This window comes from Pongo abelii, chromosome 10 (assembly GCF_028885655.2).
Source record: "Pongo abelii isolate AG06213 chromosome 10, NHGRI_mPonAbe1-v2.0_pri, whole genome shotgun sequence".
Classification (NCBI taxonomy): Eukaryota; Metazoa; Chordata; class Mammalia; order Primates; family Hominidae; genus Pongo; species Pongo abelii.
Genome location: NC_071995.2, coordinates 37633937 through 37655632, shown reverse-complemented (window position 1 = coordinate 37655632; position 21696 = coordinate 37633937). Strand labels below are relative to the sequence as shown.

At 35.6% G+C, this 21696-nt stretch overlaps 1 protein-coding gene across 2 annotated transcripts in view; it reads left to right on the top strand.

Moving 5' to 3' along the window:
- Window positions 1-21696, top strand: part of SLC2A13 (solute carrier family 2 member 13) — a 355260-nt gene that overhangs the window by 59779 nt on the left and 273785 nt on the right. For both annotated transcript variants that reach the window (XM_002823104.6, XM_054527120.2), the window contains exon 3: window positions 17989-18197. In XM_002823104.6, the coding sequence (XP_002823150.5) occupies window positions 17989-18197 (209 nt within the window). The remainder of the gene's footprint in view (window positions 1-17988; window positions 18198-21696) is intronic.

Here is a 21696-nt window from a genome sequence, read left to right as displayed (position 1 = left end):
CAATTTATATTTTGTTAAAAATTTTTATTAATGTAAGTAATATAGATATATTCAAATGCATAGCATGTATAGTTGCATAAATCACATTTTTCACTTATGCATAACAATTAAGAAATCTTTTCTCAGTCCTGGTTAGGAAAGAGAAAGATCTCACAGTAATGACAGTACATTTATGAATGTGGTGTGCCTGTGTAAAAGCAGAGGTGTTAGAACAAGCCTGAAACCCCATTCCAGAGGCAAGGAGACATCATAGACAGACCTGGATTCAAATCTGTTTTTTACCATTGATTAGCTAAGAACCCCAAACAAGTCATTTAGCCCCTCTGAGCTTCACTTTTCTATGAAGTAGAACCAGAAATACTTATAAGATTATTGTGGGATCCAAATTACTTATTAGATGTAAAGTGTTTAGCCTAGCGCTTGGCACATGGCAGATAATAAATGAAGAATCACATTATTAGTTGCTGTTCTGATGAATTGAGTAAAAGATGGATGCTACTATCGATGTTGTAAGAGAGGCTGAAGGAAAATCAACATTCCGTGTTATCTGTTTTCTTTATTGGCAAGAATGATGCTTCAAGATGGTAGGGCAGAAGACTAGAGAAAAAAAGATTTAAAGTGTATTGCTGCTGTGGGAAGCATGAGAAGGAAAAGACTAGGGACAACACATGATTTCCAAGTAACCATGGAATCCCAGCTGAAGCTGGAGACATATATTTGCAGTAAAGCCAATTAGCATGCTCGTGTTTATTTTTCTGGCAATACTGGATTGCCTAGGGATGAAAAAATAAAATAAGAGTATGGGAAAACTAACTCCCGTTGATATATAGACCAAAGTATTAACAACCAGATTGTTTTGAACCCAGTTTATTGTTTGCATGAATACACATTTAATTATGTATACATGCAAACATGTTTCCTTTTTTTTAGGTGATTTTTCTCTGTTATTGTCTTCTGTTATCTAGTATCCTTATCAGTATATTTATCTCATCTGACTCCTGGGCTAATAGGAATGTGGTTATAAGCAAATAAAGATTGAAGTGCTACCTTAGCATTAACTTTAGACTCTGGAATTGTCAACAATGATAACTTATTCATAATTATAACAATAGATAACTCATCACTTTTATAGCAATATGTTTCAAAAATCTTAAGGAAAAATCTGAAGGAAAATGTGGGTCTAAATATATCGTGTAAAATTTCTTTTCCATACTCATATTTTTATATATCTTCACATTAGATGTCCCCAGTCTTCAAATAATTTGAATATTTTAAATTTGTTTTATTTCCCTTTTTGGCTTTTATTGCTTCTGAAACTCTACCTCAAGTTTCTAATATTTAATTTTATACTACAATACCCAGTGTCCCAGATTTACTGGTCTTGCATTATAGTGACGAACAGTTTCAGCGTCTGGTAGCAAATACCATTTGATCCTAACCAAAATCTTGACAGGTTAGTGGAATTGGTGTTATTCTCATTTTGCAGATTAAAAACTTGATGCTTAGAGAAGTTAAATATTTGCCTGAGACCACATGGCTATTACTTGGCCTTGGCAGAGATTAGATTCAAATCTTCTTATTCAAAAGCTAACTCCTTTCTTCCTCATGGTTCTGCTTTCAAGCGTTTATAATCTAACAGCCATAATTTTTGATAATTTTTACAGTAGTGATTGGATTGACAGACAGATGGAAGATGAAATCGATAGACAGAAAAGCAATTTAGATTTTGATGGTGTAGAAACATTATAGTTCACCTTTTATGCCAGATGGGTCAAAGTTTCTGTTCTCTTATTTTTTAGATATCATAGAAATAAATTGTTTTCTGCTGAACAACTGGAAGTTTACTTTCTCTAGAAAAAAGAATTGCCAGTAGCAGATTCAATGTTGCTATTTTTCTGGCACTTCAGTATCATAGTACATTCTGTACTGGGAAGGACACCATCTGGCTTCATGAAGAAAGAGGAAATAAAATTTTGAAAATATTGTTAAAGATTTGATTTTTTAATAAAAACAACTTTATTGAGATGTACTTCACGCACCATTCAACTCATCCATTTAAATTGTACAATTACTTGGCTTTTAGTGTATTCACAGAGCTATGCAACCATCGCCATAATCAAGTTTAGAATATTTTCATCACCCTAAAAAGAAACCTTGCACTCCTTAGCCATCACCCCCTAACCCCCCAGACTGTCATACATTTAGGCAACCATTAATCTACTTTGTGTTTCTATAGGTTTATGTATTCTGTATATTTCATATATGAATATGTGGTTCTTTATGACTGGCTTCTTTCACTTAGCAAATTTTCAAGGTTCATCTAAGTTGTAGTATGTGTCAGTACTTTATTTCTTTTTATAGCAAATAATAATATGGATATACCACATTCTGTTTATCTATTCATCAGTTGAGAGGTATTGTTAACATTTTGGGGCTATATAAATAATGATGCTATGAACATTTGTGTACAAATTTTAGGATAGACATAGGCGTTTACTTCTCTTGGATATACACCTATCTGTGGAATTGCTAGGTCATATGATAACTGTATTTAGCTTTTTGAGGACTGGCCAGACTGCTTCCAAAGTGGCTGTATTATTTTACATTCCCACAAGCAACGTATGAGGGTTTCAATTTTTCCATGTCCTAGTAAACACTTGTTATTTGTCTTTTTTGATTACAGTCATCCTAGTGGGTGTGAAGTGGCATCTCATTATGGTTTTGATTTGCATTTCTCTAATGAGTAATCATGAGGATAACTTTTTTTTTTCCTAATATATTGTAGTGTTGACAAAGATGGCAGAGATATTTCGATAGTTAATATTAATGATAAAGTTCTATCGCTGCTTGCCCTTTTCTTTGCATATGTATATATTTGCATTATAGTGATGAACAGTTTCAGCATCTGGTAGCAAATACCATTTGATCCTAACCAAAATCTTGACAGGTTAGTGGAATTGGTGTTATTCTCATTTTGCAGATTAAAAACTTGATGCTCAGAGAAGCATATATATATATAGTTTATTTTTATTTTTATTGTTAGTAGAGATGAGGTTTAACCATGTTGGCCAGGCTGGTCTCAAACTCCTGACCTCAAGTGAGCCACCTGCCTCAGTTTCCCAAAGTGCTGGGATTACAGGTGTGAGTCACCATACCTGTCTTCTTTGCTAATATTTTTAAATCTTACTTCACGAACATAGTGAGATTTACTAACTACACTTCAAGCAAACAAAAATATCCTTTTTGGAAAATTGCTTAGTTAAATCCTGGCTTATCAGTAAATATATAGTAAGTGAACTTAGCTATCAAAATGATCTGTCTAGAAAACGTATCTGGGCATGCCACTAGTAAAATGTTTCAAGACTGTCTATTTCCCACAGGGAAAAAAAATTAAATTCTTTATCATGGCTTGTAGTACCCAATCCATGCATTCTTTTCAAGATTCTTCTAACTAGTGTTGCCCCCCACTCCACTTTATAATACTCACGCTTGTAAACCAACCACATCTTGCTTTGTCATGCTTCTAGTTTTTTTTTTTTTCCTCCTTATGCTCTTTTTTGCCTGTAGTGTCTTCCTACCCTATCCAGGGATTCTGGTCCAGCTCCTGTTCATCCTGTAAATCTCTGCTCATGAATCATGGAAACTCTGTTCCTTTGTCTTTTCATAATACTTTCTACAAAGCTCCATTTTTATACTCACCATATTATTTTCAACTACTTGCTTACTTTTCTATCTCCTCTCATTCATTTTGGAACTCCTGAATGTCACTGACCTTTTACTCATTTTTAGATCTAGGAAGGTTGCAGAACATAGTAAATATTCAGTAAATGTTTATTGAACTAAGCTGAAATTCACTGGGCTCTAGGGAAGGGACTCTTAGTTAGCATAAAAAGATATTGATTATAAACCAAAATACCAATGTATTAATTTATACAGAGGGATATATATACTTCATAGATAGATAAAAATTAAATTATTATATGTGTTTCTGAGGATAAAAATAAGAGAAAGAAAATTAGTTTCTGAGCCTATGAAAATTTATCTCCTTCAAAAGAATATACCTCCCTAGGAACCTGAAAACTTTCATTATTTTCTCTTTGGTAATGCTGATTTTCAAATGAGTGTTTCTGTGTTTACAAGTATATAGTCATCATGTGATTTGTATTAATAGGGATAGGTATATATACAGAGAGGCTAAATTTTTCTGTTTTATGCTGATTTTTACTCATCTTATTCCTAGATTTACTTTAAAAAAAAACAGGCTTATCTTATTCCACCTCACTAAACTACGTACAACCATTTGTTAAATGTCTGGTTGTGCTAGTCATTTTCATGTTTCATCATTTAATTGATGTGATATAGGTATTGAATGAGAAATACAAAATATTCGTCCTGGGAACCTCTATAGGAGAGATTTTCCTGAGTATCCTGAGGCTGACTCATGCACAATGTGAGACATGCTGAGTTTTGAAGAACTGATGAGACTCAGGTGGACACAGGTGGATATGGGAGGCAGAGCGTAGACCAGGCGGGGGTAGGATCAGGGAGGATGAAGACTACAGTGATGATGTATGTGAGAGGCTGAAGCCAGATTCCAATGGTCTATGAATTCAAGTTCAACTTCTGTCTACAGGCAAAGGGAATTTATTATTTTTTTTAGCAGAGTGTACCATGACAGGAGTCAAAGATGACTATGGCAGTGATGCCCAGAACTAACTGGGGCTCTCGCCTCTTGGGTAGATTTAGGAAACCTATTTGTGAGGCTGCTGCCAAGGTACAGGTGTGAGGTTATATTTTTGGAGTCATCAGTGGGTGTGGAAATAATTCATTCATTCAAAAAGAGTTTCTTGACACTTTCTGCATACTAGTCTTGTATTTAATACTAGAGATGGAAAGATGGACAAGAAGTGCACCTGTCCTGAAGTCTCTAATGGCCTAATATAGGAGAGAGACTTTTTTTAGTCTGTTGAGTAAATGATGGATATAGTGTTATGGGAGCTCCCAAGAGGAGTGAATAACTTAGCCTCACAACCGAAAGATATTTGAGCTTTTTGAATAGAAGAATTCCAGGTACAGTGAGGGAGAGGGAAATTCTAGGTGAAATGAAGGCCCTGTCATCTGAAAGAGCCAGTCATGTTTGGACAAGAGTGAGAAGTTAGAGCAGCTAGGAGGAGGGCTATGATGATCATCTGGGAGTTTGGGGGTGAAGTGGGAAGGCCGGCCTTTGATTGGTGTGGAGGGAACTTGAAATCCTTTGCTCTCACTTTCATAACACATTAGATTTGGATTTGTTTATTGAAAGCCTCAAAAAAGACCAGCCTGGCCAAGATGGCGAAACCCCGTCTCTACTAAAAAAATAAAATTAGCCGGGTGCGGTGGTGGGCGTCTGTAATCCCAGTTACTCGGGAGGCTGAGGCAAAGAATTGCTTGAACCTGGGAGGTGGAGGTTGCAGTGAGCTGACATTGTGCCACTGCACTCTAGCCTGGGTGACAGAACTAGACTCTATCTCAAATAATAATAATAATAATAATAATTTTAAAATCCATGTCAATAAGATGCTTCTCAGAATGATATTTAAATGGGGATGTTATTTCTAAACAAATTTATGCTGGAGAATGTGTTCTTAAAATTTCATGCTAATAGATCAGTGGTACTTGGCTCTATATGAAATGTAGAATATGAGTCAATCACTATCTTAAAAATAGAAGTATGCAGTGGTCATTTTAAGAATGATAGATTTAGATAACACATGTATTAATTGGTGGCAAACAGTCTGATTACAAGTAAATACCTGCCAGGTGCCATGGCTTATGCCTGTAATCCCAGCACTTTGGGAGGCTAAGGCAGGTGGATCACCTGAGGTCAGGAGTTCGAGACCACCCTGGCCAACATGGTGAAACCCCATCTCTACCAAAAAATAGAAAAATTAGCTGGATGTAGTGGCACATGCCTGTAATCTCAGCTACTCAGGAGGCTGAGGTGGGAGAATCTTGAACCCAGGAGGCAGTGGTTGCAGTGAGCCAAGATCACGCCACTGCACTCCAACCTGGGTGACAGAGTGAGACCCTTTGTCAAAACAACCCCAAAAAGTAAATACCTTAGTGCTGAAGATATAAATACGACTGTTTATCATGAAGATATTACAGTGTGGTGGGAAGAATATGTTTAAGATTTGCTTTCACAGCATATGAATTAATTCATCTAAGCTCTAATATTCTCACCTAGCCGGTGTTCCAGCAGTCATACAATGTTATTTACAGGATCAAATGAGTTAGTAGCAGTGAACATACTTACAAACTCTTCAGTGCTATTAGGTATTGTTTGCTGTTATCTTCAGAATGTTTTAGGTTAAGTCTCTATATTTGGCATTTAAGCTGGCAATAAAAATTGCTCTCACCTTCAGTTATCTGATTTTTTTCCAGGAAAATGTAAACATGGTTTGGTAATGACAGAGCAGTTTGTATAAGTCTAATTCCCCTGAAGATGACCATTATAAAACATGGACAGAATGTATGAATGTATGGAGCATGGAAGATATTTAGGATAGTGAAAATACTCTTTATTATACTTTAATGGCAGATACATGCCATTATACATTTGTCCAAACCCATGAACTATATAGCACCAAGAGTGAAACCTAATGTAAACTTTGGACTATAGGTGATAATGATGTGCTAATGTGGGCTCATCACTTGCAACAAATGTCCCACTTTGGTGGAAGATGTTGATAATTGGGGAGGCTATGCATACGTGGGCAGGAAGTGTATGGGAGATCTCTGTACCTTCCTCTCAATTTTTTGATAATAGCAAAAAAGTTGGAGGCAGTAAATGGAGTTATATATTTGTGAAATGGTGCAGCAGTATCGCTAGGTAGACTGATAAGTGAAAGATGCATGTTTTTATCTGTAGAACAATGACTAGAATATATTACAAAAGGAAACACATAAGAAGCCATTATGAGCATTAAAACGCAATACTTAAAATATTTGGATAAGCTGAATAAATGCAATAAATTAAGAACACAGGAATGAATAAGAGATGGCACAAATAGCAAATAGCAAAATGGTATACCTAAAACCCATTTATGGTAATAATTGCATTAAATGTAAAAAATTATTGTGTACTAAAAATGTGGCACAGATCTACATTGTCTAAAGAGATGCACTTTAATGCTATTAGATTCAAAGTGAAAGGTTGGGAAAAGATGTAATATACAAAAGTGAGTATAGGAAGGCTGGTGTGGCTATATTAATAGTCATACAAAGTAGACTTCTAGAGAGACAGTATTAGCAGAGATAAAGAAGGACATTTTCTAATGACAAAAGAGCCAAGTCATCTGAAATAATAATGATACAAAATGTGTAGTTTATCTAATAAGATAGCTTCAAAATACATGAAGCAAAAATTATCAGCTGGCAGTTAGCCAACAGTGTGAATGCACTTAATTCTGTAGAGCTGTGTACTTAAAAGTGGATAAAATGGTAATTTTATTTATATTTTACCACAATAAAAAAATAGGCAAATCGAGCTTATATTTGCAGAATTTTTAACTCTTTTTTTTTAACAATGATAGAACAACTAGATAAAAGATAGATTATAAAAAAGCAGTACAATACTATTAAATACCTTGTCAAAACTGACATTTGTAGACTGCTACATCCAACAATTGCACTATACATATTATTTTCCTTTCCTTTTCTTTTCCTTTTCCCTTTCCCTTTCCCTTCCCTTTCCCTTTTTCGTTTCTTTTCTTTTTTCTTTTTTATTTTTTGAGACACGATCTTGCTCTGTCACCCAGGCTGGTGTGCAGTGGCATGAACATGGCTCACTGCAGCCTCGACCTCCTGGGCTCAAGTGACCCTCCCGCCTCAGCCTCCTGAGTAGCTAGGACTAGAAGCACATGCCACCATGCCCATTAATTTTTGTATTTTTTTTTGTAGAGACAGGGTTTTACCATGTTGCCCAGGCTTGTCTTAAACTCCTGGGCTCAAGTGATCCACCCACCTTGGGCTGGCATTACAGGCGTGAGCCACCACGCCTGGCCGTATGCATTATTTTTCAAGTTTACATTAGACAGTCTCCAGAATTCATCATATCCTGGGGTATAAAATAAGTGTTAATAATTTATTAAATAAATAAATGAAATATATGCCCCCTGACCACAGCAGAATTAAATTAGAAACCAATAACAATAAGATAGCCAGAAAAAGCTGCAAATCTTTGTAAATTAAAGTAGCAGGTTCTAAATAATTCATGGGTCTAAGGAGAAATCAGAAGGAAAATTGGAAAATAGCTTTGAATGGAAAGAAAATACAATATATTAAAATTTGTGAAATGCAGCTACAGCAGTGCTTAGATGAAAATATGTAGCTTAAAAGTGATTACAGTAGAGAAGAGGAAAGGTTTAAAGTCAATGATCTAAGTTTCATGTTAAGAAGCTAGAAAAATAGGAGCAAATTAAACCCAGACAAAACAAAGAATGAAATATTAAAGAGCAGAGGTCAGTGTAACAGTTGGTTCTTTGAAAAGATTAATCAAATTGATAAACTGGCTATGACTGATTAAACTGATTGAGAATAAAAAGATAAAGTACAAATTATCGATATCAGGAATAAAAGAGGGGATGTTATTCTATGGACATTATGAGGATAATGAAGGAACAACTTTGAACAACTGTGAACAACTTTGTGCCAATAAATTTACCAACTTAGGTAGGATGGTCATTTGCTTGACAATCACAACTTACCAAAAATGGACATAAAATGGAAAATTTGAGTATCTCTATATTTATTAAAGAAGCTAAATCATTATTAATAAGTTACCTGCAAAGCAAATTCCAGGCCCATATAGAATTTTTTTTTTTTTTTTTTTTTTTTTTTGAGACCAGGTCTCACTCTGGCACTCAGGTGGCTGGAATGCAGTGGCAGGATCATAGCTCACTTACAGCATCGACCGCCTAGGCTCAAGGGATCCTCCCAGCTCAACCTCCTGAGTAGGTGGGACCACAGGCACATGCAACCACACCCAGCAAATTTTTGTATTTTTTGTAGAGATGAGGTTTCACCTTGTTTCCTGGGCAGGTTTTGAAATCCTGAGCTTAAGCAATCCACCCACTGCAGCCTCCCAAATTGCTGAGATTAGAGGTGTGGGCCACTGCACCCAGCCCCTGGTGAATTCTATAAAATATTTAAGGAAGAAATAGCTTCAATCTTAAACAAAAACTTTAAGAAAATAAAGGTAGAATAAACACTTCCCAATAAGGTTTTTGAAGCCAGCATAATTCTATTACTAGGGCCTGAGTTGTTACAAGAAAAGTAAATTTGAGTCCAATTTCATGAACTCAGGCCAAAAAGTATCCTTAACAAAAAATTAGTAAAACTGAACCAAGCAGTGTGTAAAAGGGAATAAATCATGACCCAGGAAGGTTGGTTGGTTCAGCATATGGAAAAATAATCTATGCAAGTCACCATATTGAAATTATTCAATGGAGGCAAATCTGTATGATCACCTCAGTATATGCAGAGAAAATATTTGAGAGAATAACATTCATTTATGATAAAACCTGTCAGCAAACCAGAGTAGAAAATGACATCCACACAAAAAAAAATGCAGCCAACTTTATTCTCAGTGGTGAAAAAATGATGCTTTCCCTTATGACTGTTTGCTAAGCAAAGATATCCACTATCATCACTTACATTCATTCAACCAGAAAAGTTGATTCTAAATTTTTTATGAAAAATCAGAGGACCTAGAATTGCTAAACTATCTCAAAGAACAAAGTTGGAGGATTCACTGTCTAATTTCAAAACTTATTATAACACTAAAGTAATCAAGACAGTCTGGTAACAGTAGATAAACGAATCAGTGACATAGAAGGAACAAACATATGAATGAATTTTTAAAATATTGTGCTGATTAAAAGAAGCTAGACACAAAACAGTACATTCCCCATGATTCCATATGAAGTTCATCAATGTGCGATGGGGACAGAAATTTGATCAGTGGTTGTCTATGGCAATGGGGATTGACTGGAAAAGGGGTACGAGAGAACTTCCTGGAATTATGGAAATGTTCTCTTTCTTGATTGAGATAGTGTTTACAAGGGTGTGCATATTTTCTTAAAATTCAGAGTGGTTACACCTTGGATCTCTGCATTTTCTTGTATATAAATTTTACTTAAAAATAAATTAATTTCAGCCTTATGGTGGATTTCTCTGTTATATTCCTGTTCTGCATTGGCCAGTGAATAATATAAATGTTTCTGCCAGAATTTTTTTCTAATAGCTTCTGTTGGAATAACTGCTCTCCTTAACTCCTCCTACACTGGGCCTAAACCCCCATCATGGCTGTTAAAGAATCCTGTTTTGTTTGATGATTACTGGAGTATAGGTTACTTGAAGCAAGGGATGTCTGTTGATCATTACTGTTTCTCTGTAATCCCTAGCTCAGAGCTTTTCATGGATGATTCTCAGAGTTTGGGGGAAAAAAAGGATATGTGTATATTTAAGAAGTGTGTACATTATTTTCAGCAACAGTACTGTGAATTTTGTGCAGGTCTTAACATATTTTACCATACAGTATAAAACTACTTAATATTTATGCAAAATGCCACATTCATTGATTTCAACAATATCACATTCTGTCAGAATATATTTTGCTTCTTCCGCTATAATCATGACATTTTAAATAACTCTGGCCAAGCCACTTATGTGCTGATATTAATTTACTTAGTGGAGTCTTCTTCTAAGCTATGTAGACAGGGTTAATATTTTGTTATGTTTACTTACCTGGCAATTAGGGTTTGTTTGTTTACAGTGTACACAGAATCTTTCTCGAGGTAACACAGGTGTTGATCATTTGCAGATCATATATTACCTGCTTTTAACAAGAAAGATTACATCTGTGCACATTGAAATTTTTCTTAGGTACCTTCAGCCATGGTCTTATGTTTATTCTCTAGCTGCCATCTGATTATCAAGTGTATCAGTCATCCGGGTGCATGTCTTACATGGTCCTTGGTGGCAGAGGAAAAGTAACTTTCCAGCCTGGGATCTCAATGTGGCAATGTTTTCTTTTCTGCTAAAATAGACTTGTGAAGCATGAACTAAAATTTAAAAATATGTTACCAAGTAAGTTGCTGTAACATAACTCTAGCAACTGGCTAAATTCAGTGTTATCTGCTTGCATCTAAAACTTTTGCATTAAGTAGAAACATATGACATAAATCATAACATCTTTGATGACCATGTTATCATGTAAATATCTAGTTATTGATCAATAATGATGACCATTTCTTTTGTAAATCCATGGATAGAGATCTTTTAGTAAACACATCACTCATGTGATTATTCCTTCAGTATATGAAAAATTCAAAATTCATTGGAACATTGAACAATGTAGTTGGATAGCTCTGGATGTAGGGCTAAGGGCACAGTGTTCTTGGATGAGGTTGAAGGGGTTTGAGTTATGCTTTTTTAAGGGGAAAATGTTTCACTGTCCTGTTTATCATTGGAAAGTTCCAGCTCGGGGGGATGCCATCCCTGGGTAAGTTTATTCATGATGCTCAGTGATTAGCTTTATGCTTGGCATTTAACATACATTCAGGAGATGTTTGCTGGGTAAATAGCTGAGTAACAGCTCAGAGAAATCACAAGGCTTCGCTTTCCAAGCAAACACAATATATCTTCATTAGGTAGTGTTTTCAAAGAATCTATTGATTCTAATTGCTAACCCTTTTTATTTTCAGTGAACTAATGCAGGAAAAGAAGATTTTGAGTTTATTTTATAGTTATTTGTGAAAGGATTCCAACTTGAAGCTATAGAATTTTAAATAATACATCATCTTAATATTTATAATATTCCTCTGAGCTATTCAGAATGGGCTAACATGGACATGATTTGTTAATAAATAGCAAAAGTGCAAGCCAGAAGACAGAGTGGAAATAAAACTTAATTGGAATTACAGATACAGTTTTTTCATTTCATTTTTTTTTAGTTTAAGACAGTATTGGATATTATTAGAAAATTTGCTAAAAAGCCCCACTGTACTCAGGATGACATTTCAGAGATTGTCAGTGAGCCAATCTTAGTGTTTCAGAAAGTATCAAGATTAACTGTGACTAAAAAGTATGAGGTGGTTATTTTGCTTGGAACCACAGTTTTGACTACATGAAGTTGGGAAACCAGTAAGGAAGTGATAGTTGACCTGTACCTTAGTGCTTTCATGGCCTGTTGGGAGGATAATTGGCTAAATGAGTATGGTGTCTGAAAACCTTTACTGTGCCTCTCAATGTGAAAAGTGTCTTCTCTTAGTAGAATTCAGCTCCTCAAGGGCTATAAAAACAATTGCATGTTTTTAAAAAATATAATGTAGTGTAATAAACTTCCCTTAACTAGGATAGTTTTTCCATTACAGCTTGACTTAAAATGAAAACCACAGATCATATAGATCTTCCAGTGTAAGGCATTGGCAACTTTTTCATGTCATTTGGGAATTTAAGGAGTAACAGGAACATAGGGGAGAAGGGAAAGAAACAGCACAAATGCAGGACGCAGTTATTCACTCCTGTACTCTTCAGGAGGAGTGAGGCTTGGGGAAACCTTTGGGATGCAGAGATTGAAAAATAAAGAGAAAGCAACTTTCGATCTATCATATTCATCGTAGAAAATATTTTCAAAGGATCAAATCCTTTAAAATCTTGCAATTGAATATTTTTGCTCCTAATGGTTTTTTGAAAATACCTACCTTCTTGTTATCCAAATTTTTCCTGTATGAAAAGCTTACTAGTCTATGTTAAAGAACATAGACTAGTTATGTTAAAGAAACATTAAATAAAACTTTAGTTTGGCACAGTGATCAAAATAAGCAGTACAAATTTACCCTTTACACATGAGGTATTTTAACTAGTAGTCAGCTATTTTAACAGTAATGCTTTTAGGGAGTTCTGATTTAGTAAGGATAGGTGTTGAGAGAATCACAGGATATTCCATTTCCTACTAGCAGTTCTGTGTTATTTAAATCCAGCTTGCAGTTACCCAGCCCAGTGGGTGATACTGTGTTGGGCACCTGTGCTGGGCACAATTAGGAGTGACAGCTCCCAGCCAGCCATCTTTGCTTTTGCTTTGTTATTTCTGCAGTGTTTTACTGCATTTAACAGAGGTGAGGGAATAATACTTCCAAAGGGAACCTCTGAATTCTTTAAACATGAAGCTAAAGTAAATTAATACACTTTTTTATGTGTTCTCCAGAATTAATTATCAAGTAATTATTGAACAGTTAATATAGCTTGACTTACAATAAACATTTATTGTAGGAGCCAGACTTCCTGGATTTTAACTGTAGTTCTGTTGCATACTAACCATGTATCTTCTTTGTGCCTCATTTCTTTGTCTATAAAGTGGGGATAATGATGGCACTCACCTCATAGGGTTGTTGTGAAATCATAGGAGTAAATGTTTCCTAACTGTTCTGAACAGTGCTTGGCACACGGTAACTGGTGCTACACATTAGCTGTTACTTTTGCTATTAGTATTGTTGTTACTAAACAATTACATGTCTATGCTGAGATTGTGCATTCAACTAGATTTTCACATATTTGGAACATAATCATCATACCTCTGGAACTACTAAAGAGCAGATAACATGCTAACTCATGTTATCAGTTCAGAGAGGAGGTCAATGATCATGAAGTGCAAAATTCTGTAACTTAAGGAAGCAGATATTAGAGGATTATTGTCTTTACTTACATAGGTGAGAGTAGCAGGATTGCTTTAAAACAGGAATGAGAGTGAATGTTTAGTTCAGTGAAGGACCTGTTTGGTTTGTTGTGAGGCCCCTGGCCATCTGATGGAAGAGACAGCAGGCTTGCTCAGCTGAGCCATAGCAGGAGGTCTGGCCCCATGAATGCAGGATCCACGATTCACAGAGCTTCGGTCTCTGGAATTGAGAAGGCTTAACCTGAGGTGAAATTGATGGGATTGTTCTTTGTTGACAGCTGGCCTAACCTTGTCATTTGGAAGCATTCCTCTCCCTTTAAATGGCCTGCTTTGGTAGGCAGGTGCTGGTACTGCTAGCTGTGCCAGAAAATAGTTCATTTTGTAACTGTAAGTTTAGAAAATTTTAAATCTTTAGATGAGTGATCATGATGGTAAAGAACATACTAAAGATTTTAAAACTCATGAGAGCTTGGCATGTCTGCTTGACTGTGTGTTTGTCTGGTGCGCTTGCTTGTCCGTAGAAGATAAATGGCTTCTGCCGTAAGGTGTGGACCTTGGGTGCTTGTTGTTCAGGTTTACCCCGGGTTTTAAAATCATTTAGAGCCTTGGTTCTCAGCCACAACTGCACATTAGCACCACCTGTAGAGCTTTTACAAAAACAACTCCCTGGGCCCAGAGCCCAGATCAATTAATCAAAATCCCTGGGGAAGGGTGGGGCCTGGAAACTGGTAGGTTTTACCAGCCCCCTAGGTGATTCTAATGTGAAGCCAGGTTTAGAATCCCTGACTTAATTTAGAATAATGAGATCTCTTGTATCAATAGGAGACTACTTGCTTTTCTGGGGACTGCCTGCCGCAGTACATCACAATACTCTTGTCATTCATCTAATTCCTGCTTTCCTTGGATTTAGAGGACTGGCAGTCCTACTACTGCCTTAGTTTAGTTTATAAAGATCCTTCTCTTTTTGTCTCATGTTGAAATTTTTATTAGTACCACAGCAAAACAGCCTCTTATTTATCTTTCCTATTCTCCAGTCTGCACATTGTTAGAGGAATGTTTTTCTTAAGAAAGAAATTGGTTAGTTCTACCTGCTGAAAATTTAGTTGGGTGATACAGCCAGAACAAACACGTTACAGTGAATTGATTGCGTGGTTAGGAGTTCAGGGAGGTGAAACATTTTTTACCGAGCATCCTCTCTGCCTTGGTGAATGATTTCACTTAATTCTCCCAGTAGTCTTATGAAATAGACATTGTCACCTGTGTGTTAAAATGTTAAGTAACTTGGCCGAAAGCAGTGGCGCGTGCCTGTAATCCCAGCACTTTGGGAGGCCAAGGCGGGCGGATCACAAGATCAAGAGTTCGAGACCAGCCTGGCCGATATTTTGAAACCCCATTTCTACTAAAAATACAAAAATTAGCCAGGCGTGGTGGCACGCACCTGTAGTCCCAGCTACTGAGAAGGCTGAGGTAGGAGAATTGCTTGAACCTGGGAGGAGGAGGTTGCAGTGAGCCGAGATCGCGCCACTACACTCCGGCCTGGGCGACAGAGTGAGACTCCATCTCAAACAATAAATAAATAAATAAAATGGTAAGTAACTTGACCAGGTTCTTGTGGTTTGTATGCCCATAGCTGAAGTGACACCCAGATCTGTTCCTGTGTCCTCTCTGTCATATAAGCTCTGATCTTGTGTATTGCATTTCTTCAAAGCCATGAAAATTATTCATATCAAAATATTTTCATCGTGAAAGGTAATTAAAACAAACTAAGCTTTCTCATTTTACTTTTAGAAGTATTAGGATACAAATGTTTAAAACATTTTTTTATTGGCTAATCTCTGGAAAGAAGCTTTAATATTCTTAAAGATTGGCAGCAGGGTACAAATTCTTTTTCCCCGCGTTAGGGCAACAGAATTGTACATTTCAGACCCAGACTCTTGCACAGATTTCAAAAGGTGGGAAGGCCTATTCTGTCTTCTGTAGCTCACTTAACAAACATAGGCTAATATATATATTTGTATTTTCCTTTTCTTTTTGTCTTCTCTTTTCTCTTCTCTTCCCTTCTCTTTTTTTTCTGTTTAAAAAAAATCTTGTAAAAATTCTGCATCCTGGGATTTAATAGCAAGTAGCAGGGTGCAAAATATTATGTGAGCATCTTGGACCTGAAAATGATTCAGTTTCTACATTCATTTCAGTGCTTTTTGAAGTATTATCTGCTGCTTTTCTATCTTAATTCATGATCTTTCTTTGGAAAGATCATGAGAGGTGTAGATAAATGAAACGTAAAGGCTTTCACCTTTAGGACTTTTATAATTTATTTCCTAATCCAGTATATCTAGGGTCTACCTTAAAAAATCCCTTTTAAATAATTAGCAATATAGCTTAAACATTTCTTTGACACAGCTCAGATGGAAGTTTTATTGATTTACAGCAATAAGACATACATTTAAATAACAGATTAAATTATACCAGTTAACATCTTAAGGGGAAGAGGCCAGAAGTACATATTTTTGTGAGCTGATCTCTGTAGCTCTCATCCAAGGACTCTTCCAGAAGAGACGGTCCAGTTATATCTAGAATAATGAATGGTTTGGTTGGAAGGGATTACTGTGCAAGTAAATTTGCAGAGCTAAATGACCCAGAAGAGTTGTTACCTAAGATATTGTCATATAAATCCAAAGCACAGTTATTTTCTGGTTAGTTAATGTAGAAAGTTTAGATATACAGGTGCTTATGTATTATTTCATAAAATATGTACTCAATGCCTACCGTGTGCAAGATGACTAAATGCTATGCTGAATACAAAGTTAAATAATGTTAAGCAATTGATTGGGATAGATAAATAATGTATTATAATACAAGATACAGAGAAATAAATTAAGATTAAACTGTGTGCTCTGTGGGTGAGCAGAGGCAGGAGTGACTAAATATTGGTGTAATTATCACAATCCATGGCCTAAAGCATAAGACACCTCTAATAAGATTTAACATTGCAGGCCAACTGACTCATTTAGTCATTCATTCATAAATAGTTTATTTACTTTCCATATCCTGGTTAATTTTTCTGTTTCCATGTGTAGTTTTAGTTTGTAATTTGTAGTAGGAGGTATTCTTACTACCCATGTAATGATCATATTTTTTCTTCTACTGGTTTTTTAATTAAAATGAAATTGCATGGAAAATAGCAGACTTATTTTGTGAGATTTATCTCTGGAGACTTTAAGGCTACTATCAGTTTAGCATAGCTTAAAAGGTAGAATAGCTTTGAAAAATATATTGAGCCAAGTGACTTCCATGACTTAGGCATATCAGTGTGGTTTGTTATAGAAATAGAATTGGCCTGCTGAGCTCTATTGTTAGGAATCTACCCTAGAACATACCTAGAGAAGTTGGATTAACAGAAAACAACCAGGTATCCTAGATGCATGGAAGTTTCCATTTGAAAGACAGCTTAAATTTTATCTAATTCAACCCCTTTGGTTCAAAAAGATGGAGGCCTTAGAGATGTTAGGAAATCAGTCTGGTGATCATAATTTGGAGAGATCTTTGATATTGATATACTCGTTACTATTTTTGTAAAATGATATTGTTATTTGCTATTTTGAATTTTGCCAGCCATTAAGAATAGATATTTAAAGAGATAACAGATAACTTATAACAACATGAGCAGATTTTTATTAGGATTACTGGTTTCTGACTCCATCTTTTTTTTTCCTGTGGGCCCGCATTCCTCAGTTAATGATGATGAACATGATGCTTGATGGCAAAATGAAATAGGAAAATTGTAAAAACAAAATTATAACTAATGATTCACAAGTCAGAAATAACTATAAAGAAACAAATTTGGGCACTTATTTTAATGAAAAGTGTGCCTTTTAAGCAGATATCAGAAAGTTTTATCGTAGCCTCATTTTATATTGTAAAATACAAAATTACATATGTTAGCCTTACATAGGAATGGTGATTATGACATTTTGCTTAATAGGTTTGGTTTAGAATGTGTATACATAATTATTGTAGCTTTTGCTCATTCTTTTTCAGTGTAATTTGTGGGAAAGATAGAGAAATAATTAGATTTTTCTCATTTTTTAATTTTTAGTGCAGCACAAAAATATCCTTTTTTCCTAGTGACAGACACACACATAAATGCACAAATAATTCTGGCTAACTTCACATTAAGTATTATTGTTGTCAACACAACACAAAAGTATGTGGTGAGCACATGATGGTAAGAGCAAATTTTACAGTAAATGTGGATTTTTTTTTTCTTGCAGGTACATGTTGGGACTTGCAGCAATTCCGGCGGTTATACAGTTTTTTGGCTTTCTCTTTTTGCCTGAAAGCCCTCGATGGCTTATTCAGAAAGGACAGACTCAGAAGGCCCGTAGAATTTTATCTCAGATGCGTGGTAACCAGACCATTGATGAGGAATATGATAGCATCAAAAACAACATTGAAGAGGAGGAAAAAGAGGTTGGCTCAGGTATACAGACTTTATACTTATATGAATTTAAAAACTATACAGTGGTCTTATTTGTCATTATTTTGTGTGTGTGTGTATATAATATATTTTAATATATGGATATTTATGTATAAATATGTGGATATTTATGTATAAATATAAATATCCATATTTATACATAATACAAATATGGATATAAATATAAATATCCATATTTATACATAAATATCATATATAAATTATATATGTATTATTGACCTTCCATATTCATTTAAAAGCTATTGAACTGTTTTCAAAATAATCTTTGTAAGAAATTAAAATGCTTTGTTTACATGTGTTACATTAATTTTCATACTAATTTTTATAAAGCATATGAGTACCTCATGTACTAGTTTAGGGATAAGTTTGTGTTTCCCTATTTCCATTAAAATATTTAATTCGTTGTCTATTCTGAAATTCACCATGTCAGAAAACCAAAAAAAGTCTCTTGTTAATTTATGTTGATGAATTTATTTTTGAAGAAGATTTCACATAGAAATTTACCAAACAATTCTGAGGCAGGATCTATAATCTTGACAGCCTGATTTGGGTAAGTGATTTGTAGGATGTAAACGAGGAAAAGGTAGACATTTCAAAATACATTTTTTCAACAATAACAGTTAGCCTGCTCACTTCACATATCCCAAATTGGTCTTATTTTCTCTTGTGCTTCCTTTTGCCTCTACATTAATTGTTAGCTCAAGGGGAGAGGGAGATTTATATTAGTCAAATTATTTTTCATACCTGAGAAAATGCCAAGCACACCCACCCCTTTGCTGATACATGTCTACACAGGTGTTAGAAGGTCTGTCCAGTCTACTTTCTCCTACCATTTTTGGTGGAGCTGACCGTTGTTGCCTTCCTGGAACAACAGGATGAACACTCTGAAGAAGCTGGTCTCTGTGTTAGCCACATGTGGCTTGATTTAACTTTACCTACCTATAGCACGATAGCATGATGCTGTCACTTTGTTGCTGAGATCAAAGCCTCAACAAACTGTGAGCCCATTCTATGTGAAGTTCATTTTTTTTTAACACTTTTTGAGCATCAGCCAGGTGTCCAGCAATGTCAGCATTTCTAGGGTAATATATTAGTGCAAAGATTAAGGAGAATTTTGCTTTAACAAAAAGTTTTACTGAGTTAAACATCGTGTTCATTAAAAACTATCATCTTAAAATATCTATTTAAATGACAACTTATTTTATGCTCCTGTCTAAATTCCTCTTCTCAGTAACTCAAATGAAATACGAATTTTTTTTTTTTTTTGAGATGAAGTCTCACTCTGTTGCCCAGGTTGGAGTGCAATGGCTTGATCTTAGCTCACTGCAACCTCCGCCTCCCGAGTTCAAGTGATTCTCCTGCCTCGGCCTCCCGAGTTGCTGGGATTATAGGCATGGGCCATCACGCCTGGCTAATTTTTCTATTTTTTGTGGAGATGGGGTTTCACCATGTTGGCCAGGCTGGTCTTGAACTCCTGACCTCAGGTGATCTGCCTACCTTGGCCTCCCAAAGTACTGGGATTACAGGCGTGAGCCACCGCACCTGGCCATGAATTTGTTTTAATTGTAGTAATTCGTACATTTGAAACTCATGTACAAATTATGTGTGAGTGGAAGAACTTTTCAGAGTAAAAGAAAAATTGTTAAATACTATTTAGAGCCTGTATTTTTATTAATTTATATAAAGGATAAGACAATTTAATTTTTAAAAGCCTTCTTGTTTAGGGATATGGATATCATTGATTTTATTGCAAAGCATTAAGGGTATAGCTTCATTTTGACTACTTAAAAATATGTCTGACTACTCTAGCCATGCAGTGTTGACAGTGTATCCTGTTTGAGTTTTATACATTATATGGAATATATAACCAAATGAATTTTTAAAGAAATCTGGGGCACATAGGGTTGCAATTATCAACATCTGCTTTAGTTTTTATCAGAAGTCTTTGGGAGCTAAATAGCGCCCCTTTTCTTGGATATAGATAAAATAATTCCATATTCCCCAGTTTTGTTTTACATTCACATTTGGCACAGGTTTTTAAAAATACTATAATGTTATTCACTGGATCCTAATAACGTTTGCTCATGCTTGAGTAAATATTCTAAACTTTGGAACTAATAGGATTATTAACCTATCCATTTCTGGATTTGTATTATTTGAAGTAATATCATCTTGCTTAATTTAAAAGCTAATCTTACGTTCTTTTTAAGAAGTACACAGTTAAGAGCGTTATGGCATGAATGCATTCAGACAGATTTGCCAGATTACATGGCACCAGTGATTGAGGACCTGATTTTTTATGATTAAGAAACTTGACCACAGTAAAACATGGTCTGCAGAACTGTGAATTGTATATCAGTATTGTAATGTCCGGGAGCAAGACTCTGGGTCAGTTTAATTGGAAAATAGAGAGTTAGCAAGCTGACATGGTCTTGTCCCTCCATCATGCTTCGTTCAAGAACGATAGGCTAGATGGACAAATGCACATAAAGGAATGGCTAACTTCACAGTAATAAAAATGCACTGGCACAGGAAAGATGAATCAGCCATTGTGTTGAAGGGTTAGAGAATGGCCTGTTAATCTGTGCATGGATCCTGAGAGTTTTGATCCACAACATCAAGCCTGGGAACTGTGGGCAGTAGAGTGCAGCTGCCTGAAGGGAACCTTGATGTAGGTACCACAAATTATCCTGATAGTCCAGGAATTTAGAAAGACGTTGTTTAAGACACCCTATTTCTTATAAGGAGGAATGTTTTATCAAACATGGTGGCTTAGATACCTGTTCCCATTGAGCTTACTAATAAATAGGTCTGATTCTGAATCAGTAAACCATGTCTTGTCTAGTAGTTCCCCAGTGGATTTGTGACTTGTGACTGTCATGACACTTGCATATGTGATCCTTCTCTTTTCATAGGAATTTTTTTTTCTTGTTCACTTGAATTTAAACTTGACCTCTTTGAGGAAAATAGGACTAGCTACTGAAGTGTGTATTGGCTACATTAATTTATTTTTTGGATGTGTGAGATTGTTAGTGCATAGAGCATTTTTCTTGGTTTAAAACCACACTTTATATAGTAGATATCGCAGTTGCTCTGGCCATGTCAGCAGCAAAGTTGAGGCTTCCAGGCCATACCATGGAATAAGGTTGGAGTGCAGTGGAATCTCATCTTTTCTGCCCATGGCATTGAGGTCAGACTCTTTTGCATGGCATCCAATGTCTTGTGTGTTTTTTTCCACTATAGTTGGCAAAACAACAACAAAAAGGCAGTATGGGAAAAGAAGCAAACATTTGGTTTTCACGTGTGCTCAGCACTGTTTATACATCCTGTAGGAATAATAAAGTAAGACTAGCAGAAACAACAGCTTGGTTTAGAGAGCTCGCTGGAGTGGGAGACAGGGAGATGGAAGAATATCACTGGCTGTGTCTCAAACTTGCCATCTTAAAATGAATCTCAGGAGAGTTGCCGCGCCTCAGTTTCT